Here is a 21,823-nt window from a genome sequence, read left to right as displayed (position 1 = left end):
ATCACTAGTCAGTAAGGCTCAGGGTGGATTTTTTTTATTTAAATCAGATTTTTTAATTTAAATCCACCCTGAGCCTTACTGACTAGTGATTTAAATCGTGATTTAAATCAGTTTGATTTGAATCAAATCCACCCTGTTTTTAAGAGAAACAAACAAAATCTCTCTCCTTTCAAAAACACTTCTCCACTATGTTCATATAACTATAAAGCTATATATTCAGTATTGGGACTAGTGCCACTATGGCAGCAAGAGGAAGACACTCCTGTTGCCCCACAGAAATAACCAGCTGTACATAGCCTCAATTTGCTGTTCCCATCACCATATTCAGTAAAATTTAAAATATTTTTTTTACCTCGTCTCCGCCCATAGCTCCTGGCTGCATGTAAATACAGAAAAATATAGTGGGTATTGGCATAACAGTAATTACTATATATATTGTTTTCTGTAAAATTCAGCTTTTGAAGAAAGTAGTTCAAGTAATTCAAACAGTCCTAGTGTTAGTGACTGAGAGAAGCACTGTCTGGGCAACACATTTCCCTGATAGCAAAGAATCTGTAGTAGGTGTCTAGAGGATTTATCCAGATGCCTGTCTTTAGTGGTTTTTATGTAGAAAGCATTTTTAAAAGAGTTCCTCATAAAACTCAGTATAAATAAATATATACAGCACTGAAAACTCAGCCATGTGCATTGTCAAAACCTGTGAGTATCTGTTTAAATGGCTAGACATAGAACTAAAAGTTGTGTGCGCACGCATATCTGTATTTCCCAGCAACACTTATCTTCAGTTTTCATCTCAGATCTTGGTGAAATAATGTCAATGAGGAAACACACTAGAAAACTCTAATTCTTATAAAAATGTTCAACGTATTTTTTATTTTATTTTTTAGAAAAAAACTACAGCCCCCAAAGTGGGGTTTGTTTGTTTGTTTGTTTTTTACAAACCTTGACAAAACTGAGCTATGATAATAGTACATGAGTTACTAAATGTAGTAGAAAAAACAGCAGAAGGGTGCTTATCTGATTGAGGCAGACAACTGAAGCAAGCCATTTGGTAAATGAAGCTCTGAGTTAATTAAATGGGTTAGTGTGAATTTCTATACATTGCTTTATGCAGCTGAATCTTTATGAAGCTCCCACAATAGCACCTGACATAGCATCTCTGCATTTTAGTCACACAGACTATTCCTAGAAGGTAAAGGTAAAGGGACCCTTGACCATTAGGTCCAGTCGTGGACGATTCTGGGGTTGTGGCGCTCATCTCGCTTTACTGGCCAGAAACGCTGTTTACCTTTCCGCCGGAGCAGTACCTATTTATCTACTTGCACTTTGACATACTTTCGAACTGCTAGGTTGGCAGGAGCAGGGACCGAGCAATGGGAGCTCACCCCGTCACGGGGATTCAAACCACCGACCTTCTGGTTGCGGGAATTCAAACCGCCAACCTTCTGATCGGCAAGCCCTAGGCTCTGTTGTTTAGACCACAGCGCGACCCGTGTCCTAGAAATGCAGTGTCTATTATCACACTGAGAACAGCAAATGGATACAGTTTTCATTTTCTGATTGCTGCCTCCCTGCTGCAGCAATCTCTGAATTTTGTATTCTCTGTGTATTTCTCTTCTATCACAGAGAAAAATGCAGGCAGGCTGGGTAGGTGGGGGATACTGTCCAAAGGTGCTTTTATATTTACGGAGGGGGGCATAATTTAAACACAGAACTTTATGGAATTCAGACAGACTAATAATCCTTTCTATGGAGCTAGCTTAATGGACATCCTAATCTATGTGGCAAACAGAAAGCACTTCCCAAATAAAAATAGTGAATAGCTCATGACTGCAAAACGAACATTTTTGGCATTGTAGCTGAAGGAGATTTGACTCTTCTAGCCAATATGTAGCTCATTTTCACATTCACACAACATAGATAAACTTAACAGAATTCAAATGGTTGTAAGCCAAGTGAGCCACATTCAGAGAGGAGGCCCAATGAATCAAATGGCTTAATTTAATAATGACAATGGGATTACTTGCAATATGACTTACTCTGTTTATTTTTTAAATGGGTATGTTCTGCTGTTCTACTGTTTCAGCTATGGATTCCATAACCCTTGGTGGAAAGTGGGCTGTGTAAGAACTAAACTGGCAAGAAAAGTGACTTTCCATTTGCTTGAAAGTGGTTGCTCATTCTAGAAACTTGAAAAATATTAATTACTACCTCAAAGACAAACCTAATCAATTGTAGTAAAATTTTAGAAATTTTTATCCCACTTGTCCTTTAATAAGCACAAGCAGCTTACAGCAAACAAATAAAATAGAAATATAGAAATTTAAATATAATAAATATTTTTGAAACAGCAATAAAAAGCAATAGCAACAAAACATAGCAGCAGTAAATGAACATTAATAATCAGGCAGCAGAGGAAGTCAGTGATCACTAGCTTTAAGTGGCGTGACTGGCGTGCATGGAAGGGAACATATAAAAAGAACTGCTCCAGTTCTGAGCAGTTTAGGGGTTTAAAAGAAAAACCTGCAGAGTTGAGCCCAAAGACCACACAAGATTGGAGTATTATGCTCAGGTCTCATAAGCCCACAGTCTTCCTAGAAACTAATGAGATAGTATGCTGAGGATACTTTGCTCTGATAATATTTCAGCCTGGAACTCCACATGACTTCACTCAGAGATTTCATGTAGCTATTGAGAAACAGGGCAGGGTTGCAGTTTGGGAGGGACGCACATACTTCACAGCCTCAACTTTTGGAATGCCGCACTGGCATTCATTCACATAGTCTTAAATATGCCATTTAATCTATGCTCTATATATGAAATTTTAGGATACTTAACGCATCTATCGGGGCCAAACAAACATCTGAAAGCTTGGGTTCAATGTGCAGAAACTGAAGCTAAACACAATTGGTCCTGCTGTGCTAAGCTAGTTCAGATCCAGAAATTTGGACACAAGATTTTACCAACATGGCTGTGAAAGAGAAAGTTATTTATCTTAAGTGTGACCATCTGGAAAAATTTCAAAGTATTTGGCAAAGATTCCTTGAGTTTTTCCAAAGTCTTAGATTTCTTAAGAAAACTTCATGTGATTTAATGTTTGCATAAATATGGGGTGGGGCAGGTTATGTAACTTTTCTTTTAATGTGTTATTTCTTTTGTTTCACTGATCATTGTTCCCCTTGGCAAGGGATAGGATGAGGGAGGGAAGAAATTATAGCTAGTTTTGAAATGCTTTTATTTATCGCATTTCTTTGTGCTTTAGGTGCCAACTTTAAAAAAAAAGGACTGAAAGAAGTTGGAATCCTGTGGTATCCAATTAATGAAAGGGCCAAGGGGCAGAGCAATAGATTCCCACCATCACCTTCTGGCACTTGCCTCCAGAACCAACCTAATGCTACATTATCATCATTCAGAAGCATCAGCTTTTAAAAATTAAATGCAATTAAAAAAAACCCACGAAAGCCACAATAATATTTAAGAAATTTTATAAACCACTTAATCAAAAAATCAAAATTTTGTTTGTCAAGGGAGGTGATTTATATCATCTTAGTGGCACACAGATCATCTATGTTCCACCTCTATCATGTTAAAGTTGAAGAGGTCCACCAGTTGGTTTTTGCACAAGTGCCTTCACCCTTCCAAAGCTGATTCCCCATGCCTACTGGTTCTGCAAGATGAGCATCACATGGGTCTTAAATTGAACACCCAATGGCATCTTATCTCTATTCTCTCTTCCATTCTGAACATCTTGGATCTCATCCTTTGAACAAACGTTTCCTCTACAGCTTCTGTTTCCTATCCACCAACCATTCACCACTATCCATCCTTGAACTTACACAAGATCCTGTTTACCTTTCAACAGCCACTATCTGAGACCCTGAATACTGTTCCACTCCAGAGCTCATCATTCCTTTCCTCCACTTTTTGAAGTATCCCAGGTATAAGAAAATCCAGACTTAAGGAAAAGGAAGTGCAGGAAGGCAGTGATTTGGAGGAGAATGTCATTTGGACAACAGAGAAATAATGAAGGAATAGGAAGCTTACACTAGCCACATTAGACAACAGTATGGATGAGCCCATAGTTCACTGGTTCAGAAGTACCAGAAAACTGTGGCCGGAGACCATCTTGGCTATTTGATTTGGACAGCCCATTCCCTGGCCTGCAGGCCTTTTTCTACGTGGCCTGGGAGGGTGGGGCCCTGATTCATTCCAGCTACAAAAGTTGAGAGATGAGAGATGATTTTGGCTGCCTCTTAGGGAAAACCCAGGTCATCAAACCTGAACTTCCACAGCCACCACTTGCCATGAACAGTGGTTGGTAGCAACAGATGCAAGTATGTTCTATGCTTATGATAATACAGTGGTACCTCGGGTGGCGGACACGATCCGTTCCGGGGTGCCGTTTGCACCCCGAAAAGTCCACATCCCGAGCGGCAATATTGCGCTTCTGCGCATGGCGAAACCCGTAAGTAAACACTTCCGGGTTTGCCGCATTCACAACCCGCAAAAATGCAACCCGCAGCGAACGTAACCAGAGGTATGACTGTCTTTTATTCTCTTGCTAATTATGCTGTTTTAAGAGTGCATTTTTATTTGCCTTCTAGTAAAGTTTTCTTTTGTAATGTTTAAGGGTTTCGTTTTGTTTTGTTTTTTGTTAATTCTGCTGTGTTAAATGTATATTCTGTAGTTGCTCTCCTCTGTAATGTTTTAAATCTTTAAGGTAATATTTTAGTTTCCTGGTAATTATGTTGCTTTGAATGTATACTTTATACTTTGACTTTCTTCAATAATGTTTTATTCTGGATTGCTTTGTTTGGTGTTTAAATGTAGGTTTGTAAACCAATGAGATTTTTTTTCTTAACAATATAAAGCAGTATAGAAATGAAATGAATAATGGTGATGATGATGAATAATTTTTATTAACTATCCAGTCTTCAATCTAAGGTCGTAGGGTGGATCACAACATTAAAACACAAGATTAAAAACAATTAAAAACAACTTACAACCATAACTCCCCCCCCTCAAAAAATTTAAATGATACCATAAAGAAAATAATATGTTAGTAAAATGTTTCCATGGAACTAGGGAAGGAAGGACAAAAAATGCTTGGATAATGAAAATGCTAATTAATCTCGGTCAACTAAATACTATCAATCAAAAATATATTTCAACCCATTCCTCCGTTTGTCTACTGGAATAGGGAAAAGAAGCAAGTTGGCAAGTCACTGCACGGCAAAAGTGCACAAACCACATCTAAATCTAATTCTTTGGTTTGAAGTAACTTCCTATGAAAAAATCAACTGAGTGCTGTGGATAGCATGTCTTATGTTTGTTAATAGCTGATTTTTCCAGAGTCTAACTTCCAGTTATACTGGAAAAGTCAACTACACTAAAAGCCAACTTTTCCAACATTTATCTTGCTCCTAATGAACCCCAAACAGTAGCCAAGGTTTGTTCTATGGCTTACCACTTGTGGTTTGTCTAGGGGAGATAAACCACAAGCCTGGATTCAGACATAATGCTAAGCCAAACCATGCATTAACTCGCAGCAGGGCAGCAGCAGGACCAGAGGAGCAAAGCAGCTGCAATCTCTCTGAGATCCAGCAGGTTTGCTCATTTGTGCTAAGCCTTGGTTTGGCTTAGCATTACATGTTAAGTTAACCAGATCTGTGTATAGTTACAGAACACATTCATGTTACTAAAATTTATCCTGCAATAGAGATTTTGTATATTAGTGTGACTCTGTTCTCAAATGATGAGGTCAGCCTGCAAGGGCCTCATTCCCTGAACCATGTCTAGCATTGGATTCTGAAGTAGGTTTAAGCACAAACGGATCAGTTTTATTTAATATTTACTCTCACAATTGAACTTAGCTAAAATTAGAGAACATTTAATATGTGGCCTGTAGCTACACCAGGGTGATATTGGTTCTATTAGGTAACCTTTAGGCAGAACATTAGAGAGACATCTCTTGGATACTATTTTGCTGCTGTCCCTGTTTACAGTGGGGAATTACCTCAGAACTATGTTAAGACAGGGATAGTCAATATGATGTTGAACTACAGCTCCCACCAACCCTGAAAACTTGCCATTCTGGCTATGGCTTATAGGAGTTGTAGTGCCACAACATCTAGACATACCACAAAAGCTACCCCCTAAGCAAGGGAAGAGGAAGGCCAGAAGGAATTTAAGCATCAGCCATGTTTTTCCTTTAGTCACTGCAAACCATCATGCTGCAATATTCTGGTGTGAAGAAATGTGTGCCTTTGAGCATATGCAGAATGCCCTTCACTAATCAATAAACAAGTATTGTAAAGCTACTGTTCTTGCCTTCCCAACATATGGTGTTAGAGTTAAAGACCTGAACAGGGCATAATTCTCAGGCTGCTGAAGCCCAAAATGTTTCACTACATTAAAAAAGGCACTGCATTGTACATGCAGGTCCTGCTTACTGAACACAATGCATTACCTGGAAATTTTTCATTCAGCAACTGTTCACATAACACAGGGGTACCCAAACTAAGGTCCGTGAGCCAGATACGGCCCAAGTGAGCCAATTATCCGGCCTACGATGCCCCCCGCTGCCCGCGGCCTGCTTTTACTGGCGTGGTGCGGCTGCCCATCACCGAGTTGGCGGAGAGCCGGAAATAGCTTGAGCGCATGCACAAGCATCATTTCCGGTGCACTTCCAGGTCAGAGGAGGCCCATGCGCATGCGCACAAGCTATTTCCAGTGCTCCGCCAACCTAGAAGTGTGCCAGAAATAGTGTGTGCGCACGTGTATGGGCGCACGCTTCCCCGCCCTCTGGCCCGCCACACAATCGGCACCGGAGGAACCGGCCCGAGGCCGGGTAAGTTTGCCAACCCCTGACATAACATGTCCACAATTTCTATTATTTCCTATGGAAATATTTCTAACGCAGGATTTGTCTGCTCTTGTTCCCCCCCCCCCCCATGGTTTGTTCCTGAAATGGCTGCAGCCAATCAGCAAAAGAGAGATAAAGTTTTTTATTTTTATAAAAAAACAAAACTGATTTGTCCAATCTCTCCTGCTCTCTGATTTGTCTGATCTCGCTCCCCTCTTCCTCTCTCCATGGTTTCTTCTGGAAAATGGCTGCTTCCAACCAACAAAGCACAAACAAACAAGGAAGTAAGTAAGGAAGTCAGCTGTTCAGACAGGTGAACCTGCTGAGTGATATTTGGGCATAATCCTTTAAGTGTGGATAACTGATCTTTCAGATAGCAAGCGTGCAGATAGCGGGATCTGCATATACTGGACTAAGTGAATGAGGTGACATACAGTAGTAGAAAGACACTCCTATGCCTCACATAGAATAAAACTGTAGAGTTGGAAGGGTTATCTAGTCACACACACCCCTACAAAGCAGAAATCTCAACTAAAGCATCCATGACAGACGGCCATCTAACTTCTGCTTAAAAACCGCCGGGGAAGGACAGGGAGTCCATTCCACAGTCCCGTACTACTGGTTTTGGGAGAGGTTTTAAAGTTGGGGTTATGTGCATGGCGTCCATGGGCACAACGACACCCATTATGACTTCCTCTGGCACCTGCAAAGCCTCTGAGCCCTCCCCCACTCCCCATTTGTCGTGAGATGGCAAAGGTGACTATCCCCCTCCCCACATTTGAAAAGTACAAGAAAATGAAGGAGCATTGTTCTTAATTATAAAGTTTTGCATGCAGCCTTTCTGCAAGTTATGTTCAAAGTGATGATGATGCCAGAACAGTGGCCACTTCTACTTCGTCAGTTAGCTCTATATGCTTTTCAATCATCAGGTGAGCAGCAGAATAGAAAGTGGACTGACTGAGAATGGATAAAGTATAAAGGGGGACAATCTGGAAAACTGGGAGCAGGAAAATGGTGCTCTGCAGGAGTCAGAGAAAGAGAGGTGAGACATGCATGAGAGATTCAGCAAAACATCCTCTCAAAGCTGCATTTTTATTTTACACACCACCAATAATCACCATTAAATCTCAAATCACATCCATCTCCACTGATTGCATTGTCAAAATCACAGATTGGGTATTTCCAGCACTGTCATGGGAACATGGATATAAGGCACAGATTATTATGGATCCTCATGATTTTATAAGGGATCTCCACAAAATCAGCATCTGATCAAATATTACCTCTGTGTCCATAGATGTGTTCTGTGATTTGTTTCACATTATAGTAGCAGTAGAGACTGATTAAATGTACATAGACTTTTCATCTATTTTTACTTTCTCCTCACTGTACCCAAAAGACAAATATTTAAAAGCATATTGAGTATAGCCAAATTATATAAAATGCATTATAAGAAGATAAATGTAAACTTACTATTGAGAGCCATAATGTTATCTGTTCCTGGATGATGAAAATTTATACCCATACGACCTAAAAAATAGAACATTCTGGCATCATATTTTATATTCATTAGGCTACTTTTCAATGCTAGATTTCACAACTACATAAAAATGGTAATGAAACTGGGAAAAATTGCTTTTGACATACTTCTCTATAAGAATGTTTAATAGTAATTATCTAATTATGCATTCTATTTGCTAAAAAAACAATAAAAAATGGAAGGGGAAGATCAGATGAATTTTAAACACTGCCAATTTCACTTTATTAATTTAATTAAATGTAATATTTCAGTTCAGACTTACACTTTTTAAATTATTAACATGACAGACCTATGTTAATCATATAGTATTATTTTATCCCAACCAACCCCAAAGAAGTCCAGAGCAGCAAACAAAACAATAAATAATTATAAAAAACATTATAAAGCATATATGGGGGCGGGGTTCTTATTGTAGCACATGCCACTTTTGGATTATCTTCAAGGGCAGTCACATGTAGAGCACATTGCAGTAGTCCAGACTAGAGTTTACTACAGCATGAAGTACTGAGACCAAGCTATCACCATTCAGGAATGGCAACAGCTGTCAAAGTAGTTTAAACTGGGCATAAGCATTCCAAGTCACAGAAGGTATTTGATACTTCAGTGACAGATTGGAATCCATGAGTACTCCCAAACTATGAACATGTGCCTGCAGAGGAAGTGCAACCCCTCCCAAAGCAGGTCATTCACTTAATTACAAGACATAGGAACCAGCCACCCACAGCTCATCTGCCTTACTAAAACTGAGCTTTGGTTTATTGGCCTCCATCCAGTGTATCATGCTTCCAGGCACCACTCCAACACCTTCACAGCCTCTCCAGATTCAGATGGAATGGGAAGAGAGCTGTGGGTCATCAGCATACCGATAACACCATGATCCAAATACACAGATGACAACTCCCAATCATTTCATAAATATCAGCATAGCTAAATAGTCCCAAAACTATGGGGCAGGGCAACAGACCCTTGATGCTACTTTCTGATAGTGACCCCACAGGTAGGAGCAGAACCTCTTTAACAGAGTGTCTCCCAACCCCCTGAGTGGTTGCGGAAGGACACCATGGTCAGCAGTGTCAAACGTGCTAACACATCAGGGAGAGCCAACATGGTTGCATTGTTGCCATCTCTCTCCTGATAAAGGTGACAGCCATCAGACCAACCAGGGCTGTTCCACTGCTAAATAAAATATTCATGTAATATTATTATATTGTTATTATTCTTCAACTATGCAATTCAATAATTTAAATTATTTAGTTATAGCAAGTAACTAACACCTTAAGAAAAATCTTGAACCCTAGAAATGAAAGTATTTGTCCCTCCTCACTAGCTCAGCAAGAAAAACTGCTAATGAAAACTCTCACAAAAGCCCTCTTCAAGTGTTCCTTTCTTGACACAACTACATTGCACTCAGGAGGAAGTAGGGAAAAGCACTCTCCTCCATCACCATCCCCTTCTGTGAGCTGGACGGCAACTGTCTACAGCCGTGTTTCCATTCATTCACGTGGACTTCCCACTGGTTCTAAAATCTGCAAAGGAGCCTACACAAGTAGAGTAGGCTCCCTGCTGTAGACAGTCACCCTCCAACTCATGGAGAGAGATGACTGAAGGGAAAGGACAAGTGTGGTTGGCCCCCATTTCCTCCTCAATGCAATGCTAATTATGTGGAGAAAGGAACACCTGAAGAATTCTCATGATTTCAGTCTATTGGATTGTTGCTTGTTCTTGTCAATTCCAACACTACTAAATCACTGGAAAGAAGAAGACAACCCACAGGTGTTCAGTGCCTGCTTAATGGGATGCTGATAGTTAAGACAGAAATAAATCCCTTCTTCCATTTTTCTGAAATGAAGCAGCAGCATCCTTGAGGCACATAGCTTAAGAGTTGGAAGAGACCCCAAGAGTCATCTAGTCTAACCCACTGCAATGCAGAAAATGCTTGGAGACCATTAAGATGTTAGTATAAAGAATCCTCTCTCTGCCTTGCTTCTGGCAACTTTTGTGACCCTCTCTGATTCACTAAAACTTGTGTAGTGATTGAAAGAGGACTGCAATAGCAGTATGCTGTATTTTTGCAAATCACTGCATTTCTGCAAATTAAAGAGACTGTTAAACCAGAAATTTTCTAGTTTGAATCTTGCCTACCATGAACTCAGCTGCTGTTCTTAGGCAAGCCAAACCATCTTCCCTAAATCTGAAAATTTCCTCTACAAAATGGGGATATTGGCCTACCTTATTGGGTGCATGTAGCAAGATCATGTATGTGAAGTGCTCTGAAGACTCTAAAGTGCTATATAAATGCTTGCTATTGCTCCAAACCCCCACAATTAATTCACCTTAAGAGGACTACCATCCACCATCACATTTGTAACTTCTTGTGAACTTATTTGAAAGGCTGACATGATCAAGCCAGCCTGTGAAATAATTTTTGGTTACTACCCAAGGTGACAACAGTAGCATGCCAGAACCAGAAAACGAAGTAATAAGAATATGGTTAACATATTCAGGAGACTGTGCTTGGGTGTGGTCATGCTGCTGTATGCACCACAGAGGGCTGTATATCAATATTTGTTTTAATTATAAACTACCCGCCCCCAAATAGCAGTTGAGATCCTAAATGAATTCTAGCTAGTTCAATCTTAGTGTTGTTGTTTTTAACTTAGTCCAAAATAAATAGCAAACTGTTTACACAGAGTTACATAAACTCTGGAATACAGACTCAACAGACAAGGACAATATAAAGGTTAAGACTTAGATAAAGGCTTAGATCTTGCACTTTTCATCAGCCCAGCCATTCTACCACCACCCTGAGTGTTATAGCAAGCTCTTAAATAGCTTGTTCAGGAACTCAAGTCAATGCAGGGCAGTTTAAAAAATCTTAATAGAAGCCTCACTTGAGATTGGAAGGAGAAAAAAGGCACCTTCACTGGAATTTGCTACCCACATTCATGTTTCATATTCATTCATGAGATATCCAGTTCCAAGAATAAGAAGCAAGTTATATATTGACTTCTCACTGTGGTATAGCAGGGGCAGCCCTATACCCAATATGCAATCAATCACCCATTCATCAAAGGGAGGTGTGAACACTACCCAAGCAAGAAACAGCACATGAATCCAATCTAATCTCTAGCTATGTCTGCAGAAGAATCCCATATGGCACACAAATGTCTGCCAAAATAGTTATCAGCATAATGATTGCAATAAAAGGTTACCCAACCATTTAAATTGTTTTATGGTTAGATATGAGTGAATAAATGAGCATGCTATGAATTATGGCTCTCAATGCATATTTAATCTCTCTCCTCCTTTCCTTTGCTGAGGCTGGAATTGTGCTATTCAACCAGATATAAAAATAGAATCAAGAGTGTGACATCTGGGGTGTGTGTATGTGTTCATTCAGTCACTCTGCCAGGTGCTGCCTGTGTGACATTTTGTCACCTGCCCTTTGCCTTCTATTTTTAAGTTTCTCTTGACAACTACCTTCCCAGAAAAGAAAAAATGTCAAATTGTATGAGTAGTCACGCATACTTGTTCTTACAATACTAAGAGCTCTAAATAGAAAAGTACACATGATAGTTTCATTCTTCAGCTCCTTAAGTGAATAACTTAAAACTGAAATACTTTGCATTAATTTTTGTGTGAGAAGTTGATCAGCAATAGAATTAGTAATTACTGCTGTTTCAAAAATATCTCAATAACATATAATATTAGTCAGCATTCTGTGTTTTAGTTTAGCTGTACCCAAGAATCTCACTTTTAGGGAGAAGACTACAGTAGTAATAATGTCTGACTGAAACTAATACAAATACAACTGTGTTTTTTTTTGGTTGATATTTTCAGTTTCAAGTTCAAAGTGGTTAAGGACAAAGAAGACTGATCGCTGAAGAATTGATGCTTTTGAATTATGGTGCTGAAGGAGGCTCTTGAGACTCCCATGGACTGCAAAAAGATCAAACTTATCCACCCTTAAAGAAATCAGCCCTGAGTGCTCACTGGAAAGATAGATCCTGAAGTTGAGGCTCCAGTACTTTGGCCACCTCATGAGAAGAGAAGATTCCCTAGAAAAGACCCTGATGTTGGGAAAGATGGAGGGCACAAGGAGAAGGGGATGACAGAGGATGAGATGGTTGGACAGTGTTCCCGAAGTGACTAGCATGAGTTTGGCCAAACTGCGGGAGGAAGTGAAAGATAGGTGTGCCTGGCGTGCTCTGGTCCATGGGGTCACGAAGAGTCGGACACGACTGAACAACAACAACAAAACTTTAAGTATACCAGTTGAAATGTTTGCATCATGTATTCAGCTTGCAAATCATGACAGGGCAGTTACTGCCAACCCTGACTGGGTGCATTACACTTACTCTTCCCCTCATTCGACTTCTTTGGCTTAGGTACTCCCTATTTTTATGGCCAGGGAGGAGGTGTGGGGACAGGATTTTCCTGACCAAGAAAGCATAGAAGAGAGCTGTGCCAACAGCACCTGTATTCTCCCTCAGGGGTGGGCCTGCATGCAGTTACTTGGGGCAACTTTAATTCACCACAAGGCAAGTGCTTAATTGCAACAAGTCTGAATCATTTATTTCCCACATTTCGGACAAAGGTCTGCCAAAGAAGCTCACATCTATTGGCAAAATGAGACACAAGCCCTGCCATCATGCATACAAGCTTAAAAATGATAAATAAGGGAAGTGAGGAGAAAAGGTAGAGGAGGGAGATCCATTAGAAAATGATGCCAGAACCAAGTGCTGAGTTATAAGCAGACATTTATATCCAGTAGAGAACAGAACTTATTTTTGCCAATTTAATATTTGAACATTTTATTATTATCAGTAGCCCTACTTAGATCATTAGATTTATTTCAAGAACTACTAGGGAAGAAAATTTGCTTTTTGAAAATGATTATAGATATCTGTATTAGCTGATGTCCTCTACTATAGAGCACATATTCTATTTTTTCTTTGACTAAGGAGTGTGTTACTCAGATAGCAAAACTTCCTATGGTGAAAACTATTATTCAGTATAAGCATGGCTCAAGAGAAGCTGCAGTATTAGCACTGTAAGTCGGACCATAGTTCTCCACTCCAGAGGCACTAAGGTGAGAGTGAACAATTTCATGTGCATCAAGTTTCTCATTATGTTTAACTTTAAGAGAACATAAGCAGTAATGGTAAAATTGGTCAAATCCCACTTCTACTTTACTTGAAGGCTTGAAGCGGCTCAAAGCACAGGAAGAAGAAATAATTCATGCCAGTGTACAATGGTATGAAAATAGCTGTTGTGCTTAACAACGTAAGAGAAAGCAGATAGAAAGACTGCAAATTCTTCAAAAATAAAAGAAAATAACATCTATCCACCCACCTACTCTTAAAAAATGTCAACGAATGAGTTACACATACATTGCCTACCAGATTAAAAAAAATATTCTGATTAAATCTATGGTACAAGTACTGCATCTGAAATTTTATCAACAAGATGGTTCTAAACTTCTGTCATCAACATGAAGGGTGCAACCTTGAAAAACTCAAGATTCTGGAAAATAAATTGATATGTTGACCAGTAATACGCCTATATATATTATAATTTAAACATTACTACTTATATTTTAAAGGAATCTATGTGGAATTTAAGTATATTTATATTTAAATAGAAAAAAATTTTAAATGGCTTAAACAAGGTATGCAAACTGGTTCTAAAAGGTGTAGAATATTAAATGGACTTCAGATTCCCCATAGATAGGGAAGGTAAAAAAAACTTTGACTGCCTCTGAACTTGTATTTGGCTCACAGTACCTGGGGGAAAAAACCCAAATATTTTAAAGTTCTAAGAGGTCATTCTTCTTCATAAATGAAATATTCTAAACAGAGAGACTTCAAACACACTTTACATAAACATTATGTTGCAGCACACAATGTCCTCTTTTTGCTTTTTAGCAGGCAGTCCCAGCGGTACTGAGCCAAAAAGGGTTAGCAGCCAACTGTGTAATTCCAGCCACGTGACCTCAGCTGACTGGATCTGGGTTAGAGAACTTGTGCACTCCTACAGGGACTGAATTTCATTCCCTTAACATTATCTTTATCACGATGCCCTTCAGCTGCCTGGTTCTCAATAATGCTGAGAACTACAATAAACAATAATCACCAGCAGTGTCAATATTGCTGAGCAAAACAACTACCGGTACATGACTCAGCGAAAATGAAAATAAACACCACCAGACTTTTTTTTTTAAAAAAAAAAAAACCCCATACATTTTAAGAATCTATAGTTCATTAGAAAACCTATCTGCTACAGTTTAACAATAGTGATGGCTGGTAGACATTTGCATCTGTTCAGAGCAAAGGGCAATTTATAATGTGCCCACTGGACTAAGTAACAAAGCATACACATCAAGGACATGATACTCAGTCCCCTCCCCCTTCACAAATGCAGATTCATATGTGGAACCAGTGGTCCACACACTTCCATCAGCAGGTGGCCAATGATGATGATCAAGTCTTTTCTAATAAATAATAATTATTAAATTAAAAACAATAGTAGATACTGAATTATTACTGTCTAAACTACCTATGTCATAACTGCTAAGCTTATGATAAGACCTTAATTGCTCTTCTCTGGCCTTTGAGATTATTAAGACACATATGGTGCTTGAATTAGGTTTGCCAAGCAGCTGGAGTAGACCTTTAGTTCCAGAAGAATAAAAGCTTCTATATGGTGATATATGTTATCATACAAAGCTGCTTCCTATGACTTCTAGGTCTTTAACACAACAGTTAACACAAGTTGCAGCAAAGATTCTGTCTCAGTATGTAAACTTGACTAGTGGGAATTGTGTTCCAGAGAAGGCAAAAGGCTCAGCAAGATCAGTGCTATACTCAGGCACAATTGTATAAAGAGTAGAACCAGAAGTCAGTCAGAAGGACACTTCATAGAAGAATAGGTGTTGAGAGCTTTTCACAGTGCCCAGTGGCAAGCTGACATTTTATCTGAAAAGACTTAATGGCTGTGAAGCAGACCTTCCAAGATTTGTTTATCTGGCAGAAGGAAAACTGAACTGGCTAGCACACATTCATATCTTCTATTTTCAAACACAATAGTTCATTTTAGCAGAAAGAGACCAGCATACTTTTACTGCACAGACTGCTACAGACGTTCCCCAAATACCTCTTATTTCATCATACAGTAGTTTGATACATTTGCTATGAAAATTCCAAAACATCTCAGATACTTGTTTAAGGTCCAGTTGGTAGGCCAATACTAAAGCCAGCCTTATTATTCAAATTATTTTTATCCCACCTTTCTACCAAAACTAATCCTCCAATTCACAAGCCTACACTGCATTTTTCTTGCCTTTCTGCAACTGGTCTCTCTGAAAGACAGCAAACTCACAAGTTAAAAGACACCCCTTTAGAAAAGGATGGAGACTAGAATGTATATGCACAGGTTTTTATCAACTTTCCATGTTTCTTCAAACATGCATTTGCATTTTTATGCCTAATAGGGAGTACTGGAACACTGTATGTACAAATATCTACTGAGTTTGACATCATAACAGTTCATTAAAAGCTGCCTCAAGCATCTGGCACACATATATGTGAAGTAAATTAGTCCTTGAGACATAGAATACATCTCATGTTATCCCTGCAGAGACAGGTCACATGGTTATATTCAAGGACAAATAAGTGTATTGCAACTTCAGACTGAGTATTTAGGTTAATTCTGGTTACTTTTTCTAGTACTGTACTGCCTTTACAAGATACACAGGAGGGCTGCTTGTTATGAAGTTTGTTATGACACAGCAGCACCTAGGCCATACTGCACCAGAGACAAAAGCAGGGATGGGAAACCTGTGGTCTTCTATATGTTGCTGGACTGCAACACCCATCATCACTGGTCATGCTGGCTGGGGCTGATAGGAGGTTGGGTACACTACTCAAATCTTTCATATGTATGTGTCCACAGGAAACCATTTCCAGGGGTCTTTTTCTTGGCACACTTGCTGTCTGTGTAGGAATGTTTTTTTGTGTGGGGGGGAGCATTTCAGAGGCACAGGTATGCTGTAAAGGTCTAAGTTCCCATTAAGCTCAGGTATATAGTTTTCTTCTGTAAGGAACCAACACACACACCCCAGTTATTCCCTCAAAAAAAGAAGAAGAAAGCTAGCCAATTGTTTTTAGAAACATACAGAAAGCACATAATGTTGTATAGAAATAAAACAGGCCCATGTGGTGCCATTTGGGTGGCTGGTTTGTAAGAAAACAAGGAGATGGTTAAAGCTACATCTTTCCAGCATCATAATTATCCAATCTGAGGCCAACGCATGCAAGTGAAAGTTCCTCAAACTTGGCCTTCCAAACCTATCAGTCAAAGCTTGGGGGGAGTGACATTCAAACACAAGAACTTACACTTGGACTCCCAAATAATGTCATAGAAGCTTGCTCACAGTCTAACTAGTCTGCTGACTCAGGCTGCCATTTCCCCACAGCCATGTTTTTAATTAGGTTAGTTAGCTTTAGTGCCCCATATTTACTATCTGAATCAGAAAAGGACATACAAGCCCAGACCAGTGCCTGGACTCAGTGGTGGGCTGGGAAGAAAAAGAATCAGCCTGAATCCTGGCAAGGTGAAGGCACTGTAGGTGAGCACTTCCTGAGGCCAGTTAATTGGTCAGTTGCCTTCTTTGGGTGGTGTTATATACCACCTGAAGAAGCAGATAGTTGAGCTACCACATTGTAGCTCATCTCAAATAGCGTAGAGTGTGCTCCTTGTGATTTTAGAACCCACTGATTAGCAAATACCACCACACCCTAGCCACCGATACAGACTGCATTGGCACAATATTGTTTAATGTCATTATGTTGGCATGTCCTAAAACTATACTTGAGTTATGTGACATCACAGAAATACAGTAAATGTTTTCAAACAAGTTTATGCATTCAATTCTATGAATTCAGTTCTATGATATTTTGCAAGTAAAATTACTAGGTTTAGGGAGAAATTCATGGCATATCATTGTGAAGTGAAACAGCAAATATTGTGGGAAACAAGTGTAAATAAAACATTTGGTCCAAATGGCATTGCAGGAATAGTTCACTTCAGCCAAACAAGCAATTCCAAAGAAGTGAATCATTTTAACAGGGTCTTTACTTGAGGCTTGCATTCTGAACTTCACTGGAATTAAAAGGCTAAAAGATGAAAACGCTTCACTGTTCTGAGTACCAGTTCTCATATACACTTGCCCAGTCTTCAGCCTTCCTACAACCAACCTAAATTGATTATTTTGACCTCCAATATCTCCTAGGTGTCCCATGGAGCTTGGAATGAATGCAAATTCATTTTCTGCTCCATCTGGACAGTTAAATACAAGATCTGCCTAGATCCCAGACATCCTGTCCCATGCTCAAGACTAACTGCTTGATCTCCAAAGTTTGATAAGCAATTAGATATTGCTCAAAACTTGTGCACTAAATATCTGTGATAATATTTTTTTCAACAAAAATCCATTGCTCTCTGTTAAGTAATTCCTGAAAGCTATATGGCACATTTAGCTAAAGACTGGAGAGACTGATGTTGAAGTAGACATTAGTATGAATTATTAAACTAAAAGCTGCCGAAACCACTCACTCACATAGTTTATGATGAGTGCTAGGAGTAGTTTAATCTTTATCACTGGAGCTGAAAGAACAGCCTGGTCTGCTCAGCTGAAGAGATATCAATATTTCATTACATCAACCAAAGAAGTGATTTTTTAAAATGTAATCGTTCTTTCCCCTAATTCCGAACCATTTGAGATTTGTATCCACATTGGAAACATGATAATTATGGGTAGATATTTAAACAACCACTTGAAAATATTAACAACCCATTTCATAACAGAATAACTGGATTATCAATTTTGTAGGTTTCATTGATTTAAAAATTAGAAGTTGAAAGCCTAAGATATTTTTTGTAAAAGAAAAAACGGCCTCTAAAGAAATCATGATTATTTAGCATCCAGTTGCACCATCAACCACACTATATGCTTAATTAGCTAACTGAGATTTTTAAGCCAAAGAATAGCATAAAACATATTAGCAACTTGTTTACTAGCAAAAAGTATAACATAAATGTTACTGCAGCAAAAAAGATGTTTTCTTTTAAAGTGAGTATGAACATATGAATATTCCTAACCTGTAAAATGATTCCTCCACATTATATCAGCGAAACTCATTGGTGGGCCACTGGGAGGGTAGTGTTTACCTTTAAGAGGCTCATGATCAGTCCTTATCATATCCATTAATGAATTTTCCAAAGAGTGCAAGTTAAAAGTATCATAGGGCCGATTCCGGTCCTAGGAAAAAAACAAAAAATAAGAGGACCGTTACAATGTCATCACTAAATAATGCAAACACTTAACACTTTTCCCACTCACCACAAATTTATTGTAAAATTAGCAAAATATGCAAAGCTAAATATGGTAAGTCCTTCAGAACATTTTGAGTGCAGAACATGTAAAGAGAAAGATCCTCTTTTCTATAAATGCAACTGATCATGGCAAGTGTGAATGTTGCAATAAAGGACACAGTTTTAACTTGACAGCTTATTGAAGTGAGTAACCAGAAAGGTCTCAGAATGTCAGAATCAATGCTGGAATAAAACTATAATGAATGTTCCTCTTCTATTGCAACATTATCTGGAAGGAACCAAATCCACATCTAAGACAAAGATTTTCACATATCCCTTCCATTTCCCCCACAGATTGAGAAATTGAGACATTAAGCCACAAAGACCTAGAACTAAGAAGATGTGCTGTAACTGTTTCAGATTTGGAGAGATTAAGAAATTGGCACCCAAATTATGTGAAGCATAATTTGCACTAAATAAATAAATAAATCCATTTTATATACCCTAGATCTAGAATTAAAGCAAATTCTATTATCATATGAGTTTCTGCAAGCTCTTGGATTTATGCTGACGTGCCTTTCCTGTTGTTCCTTCCCCCAAGCCTCATCAAATGTGCAAATTAAATAAAAATCCTATTCCAGATGCCGCTCTGACACTCAAGCGCAGCTTGCGGGTGGGGCAAAGTAGGCTGCAGAAGGCAGGAGTAGATAGAAAGGGTCTGTTCTGTGACTGGAACACTGTAGTTCTTGAGATTCAAAGCTAAAATTCCCTTAATTTTATTTTAATCCCATTGCTGCTCACATATTAAGATTGCTGGAAGGTAAATAATGTATCAGTACAAGGTGGATTTTTACATTTCCTGGTATCTTAATACACAAAACTAAGAGATAGGGTAGCCAGGGCGAGGAGGAGATCAGCCTCACTCAGAAACAGCGTTCCCTGAAAATTTTACCATTTGCACCCAATAAGACGCTCTGCATTGCCAGCTCGCAAAAATAAGGCAATTATTCTGACACAAAACCCTTGGGCACAGCAAGATTGTGCAAACAACTTGAGAACAGATAAAAGCAGTGAAGCACAGCAGAAGACTAAGCAGCACACAGTGGCCTCTCTAAAATCCTTGCCAGGTTCAGCTGAGTTTTATTTTTTATTTTAGTGTTAGCAAGCATTGCACGAAGAATCAATTATTAATCCATATCCAAGAGCCTTTTTATACTCTTTTTTTTTTTTTGAAGACCGTTTAAAATTAAGCTGATGACAACAAATACTGTTTCTTTCCTATGGAAGCTTCTGTACTGATACAGTATTTTAAATTATGTTTTTACCCAAAAGAAATTTGGGAGGGGTAGCTCATATATACCCAGACCAACCTGTAAGAAAAAAATATTAGATGACAACCTAATTCTCACAATAACCCTAAACAGAGATATACTTTAATTGACTTCCGAGTGTGTTCAAGCTGGTAGTAACCTAGCTCTCTTGACTGAGTGGAGCAGCAAAATATGTAGTCTCAGACAAAGTGTCCCTGGCACAGCCAAAATGTGACAAGTGATTGCATTACACCACTGGAGAGAGAAAACCCATGAGTGGGCTGCAGAACTAAAAGTAGGCCTTGTTCACATGCATGATCCAGACACAGTAACCTGTGCACACAAGGACTTGACACAGAGGGAGAGGAGGGGCCAGTAATTTCAGTGCCTCAGAAAATTTGCTTGCAAAATATTCTAATTTTTTTCAGTAAGAATATGGCACGTTTTCTCTCTTCTGCAAGTGCATTAATTAACAGTTATGATAATGATCAGAAGGGTAATGTGGGGTGATTCCATTACTTCCTAACATTCAAATAGGATAAGCTCATTATGTGTGTCTGTTCCAGTATCACCAAAAGAGGTTCACAGTTTAATGGGAATTTGTACTCAGTTTTCCCACTGAAGAGCAATATTAACCATTGTACTCAAACTGCTTTACATAAATTCTCAGCAATTTGCTGACACCTATGAAGTAGGTCACTTTTATGTCCACACAATTAGGACCCTACAAGTAGGACCTTCAACTATAAGTTGTGCTGTATCTTCACCTTCTAACTGGAGTGCTCCAGTTCGGGGTTCCATCAGCTAGCCATACCTGCCTCCAACAGACCATTCCATTACATTCAACATTGTTTAGCTACTGTACAGGCTCAATCCAGGTTGTTTCAGATTTATTCCTCCCATTTTACAGGGCTTTGATTTCCCTGAACATGCTGATACAGTATGTATCATTTCTCAAATGGCCCCATTCTGGCTCAATTTCTTTCAGCACTCACCACCCAAGTTCATTATTATTTACGTAAAGTAATCCCAGAGTGGGATGTTGGATAGAACAACTGCAGGGCTAGGCAGAGGAATGGACACTATTTCAGAGTCTTACTTAAGGATATGTGGTGAATTTGTGGTTTATAACAAGGTCTCTTAACTACTATACTACATAAACTCCTACATAAACTCTCCTTTGTAGATGCCAGACCTGGCAGGCCTGGGCACATAGCTGAGGTTCTAAAACCTACTCTTTGAAAGTTTGCACTACACAGACCTATAGTACAGGGATGGAAGTGGCAACAAAAGTTACGTAATCCACACCCTTCCCAATAGATCTAAAATATGTGCACTTTAAAGGGGGCGATAAAGTGACACCCAACACCTTTCCTCAAGGATATTATCATTTCAGTTGCTTTTCAAGGGATAAAATGCATGAATATACAAGGGATAAAGTTTAAATAATTTTAAACAATACTCATGTCTTAAGAAATTTCTCATTCAAGGTAATGGCTTCATTCATATTGTACTGCTTTTCTGCCTACTAACACTTCTGGAACTTCACAAAGAAATGTAACATCCAGTAATAACGTTAATCATCAGTAGTCTCTTTAAAAATGGAAGAGAAGGGACCCAACCATTTAGATTTCCTTAAACCCCTGGATAATAATAAAGACCAGAACAGGGCAAACATGCAGTGCCAGAGTGCTCAACTTTACTAACACCCATGTTTGGCCTGTTACAAGCAGA

At 39.0% G+C, this 21,823-nt stretch overlaps 1 protein-coding gene across 9 annotated transcripts in view; it reads right to left on the bottom strand.

The window, feature by feature from the left end:
* The window catches only part of CPEB3 (cytoplasmic polyadenylation element binding protein 3), a 73,639-nt gene that overhangs the window by 26,772 nt on the left and 25,044 nt on the right, over nucleotides 1–21,823 (bottom strand). For 4 of the 9 annotated variants that reach the window (XM_033149289.1, XM_033149290.1, XM_033149291.1 and 1 more), the window contains 3 exons: nucleotides 18,567–18,726; nucleotides 8,339–8,395; nucleotides 353–376 (listed from right to left, as the gene is read on the bottom strand). In XM_033149289.1, coding sequence (XP_033005180.1) covers nucleotides 353–376; nucleotides 8,339–8,395; nucleotides 18,567–18,726 — 241 coding nt within the window. The remainder of the gene's footprint in view (nucleotides 1–352; nucleotides 377–8,338; nucleotides 8,396–18,566; nucleotides 18,727–21,823) is intronic. The other 5 variants (XM_033149293.1, XM_033149292.1, XM_033149294.1 and 2 more) reach the window with 5 other exon arrangements.

Source organism: Lacerta agilis, chromosome 5 (genome assembly GCF_009819535.1).
Source record: "Lacerta agilis isolate rLacAgi1 chromosome 5, rLacAgi1.pri, whole genome shotgun sequence".
Classification (NCBI taxonomy): domain Eukaryota; kingdom Metazoa; phylum Chordata; class Lepidosauria; order Squamata; family Lacertidae; genus Lacerta; species Lacerta agilis.
This window is presented reverse-complemented; position numbering and strand designations above follow the sequence as displayed.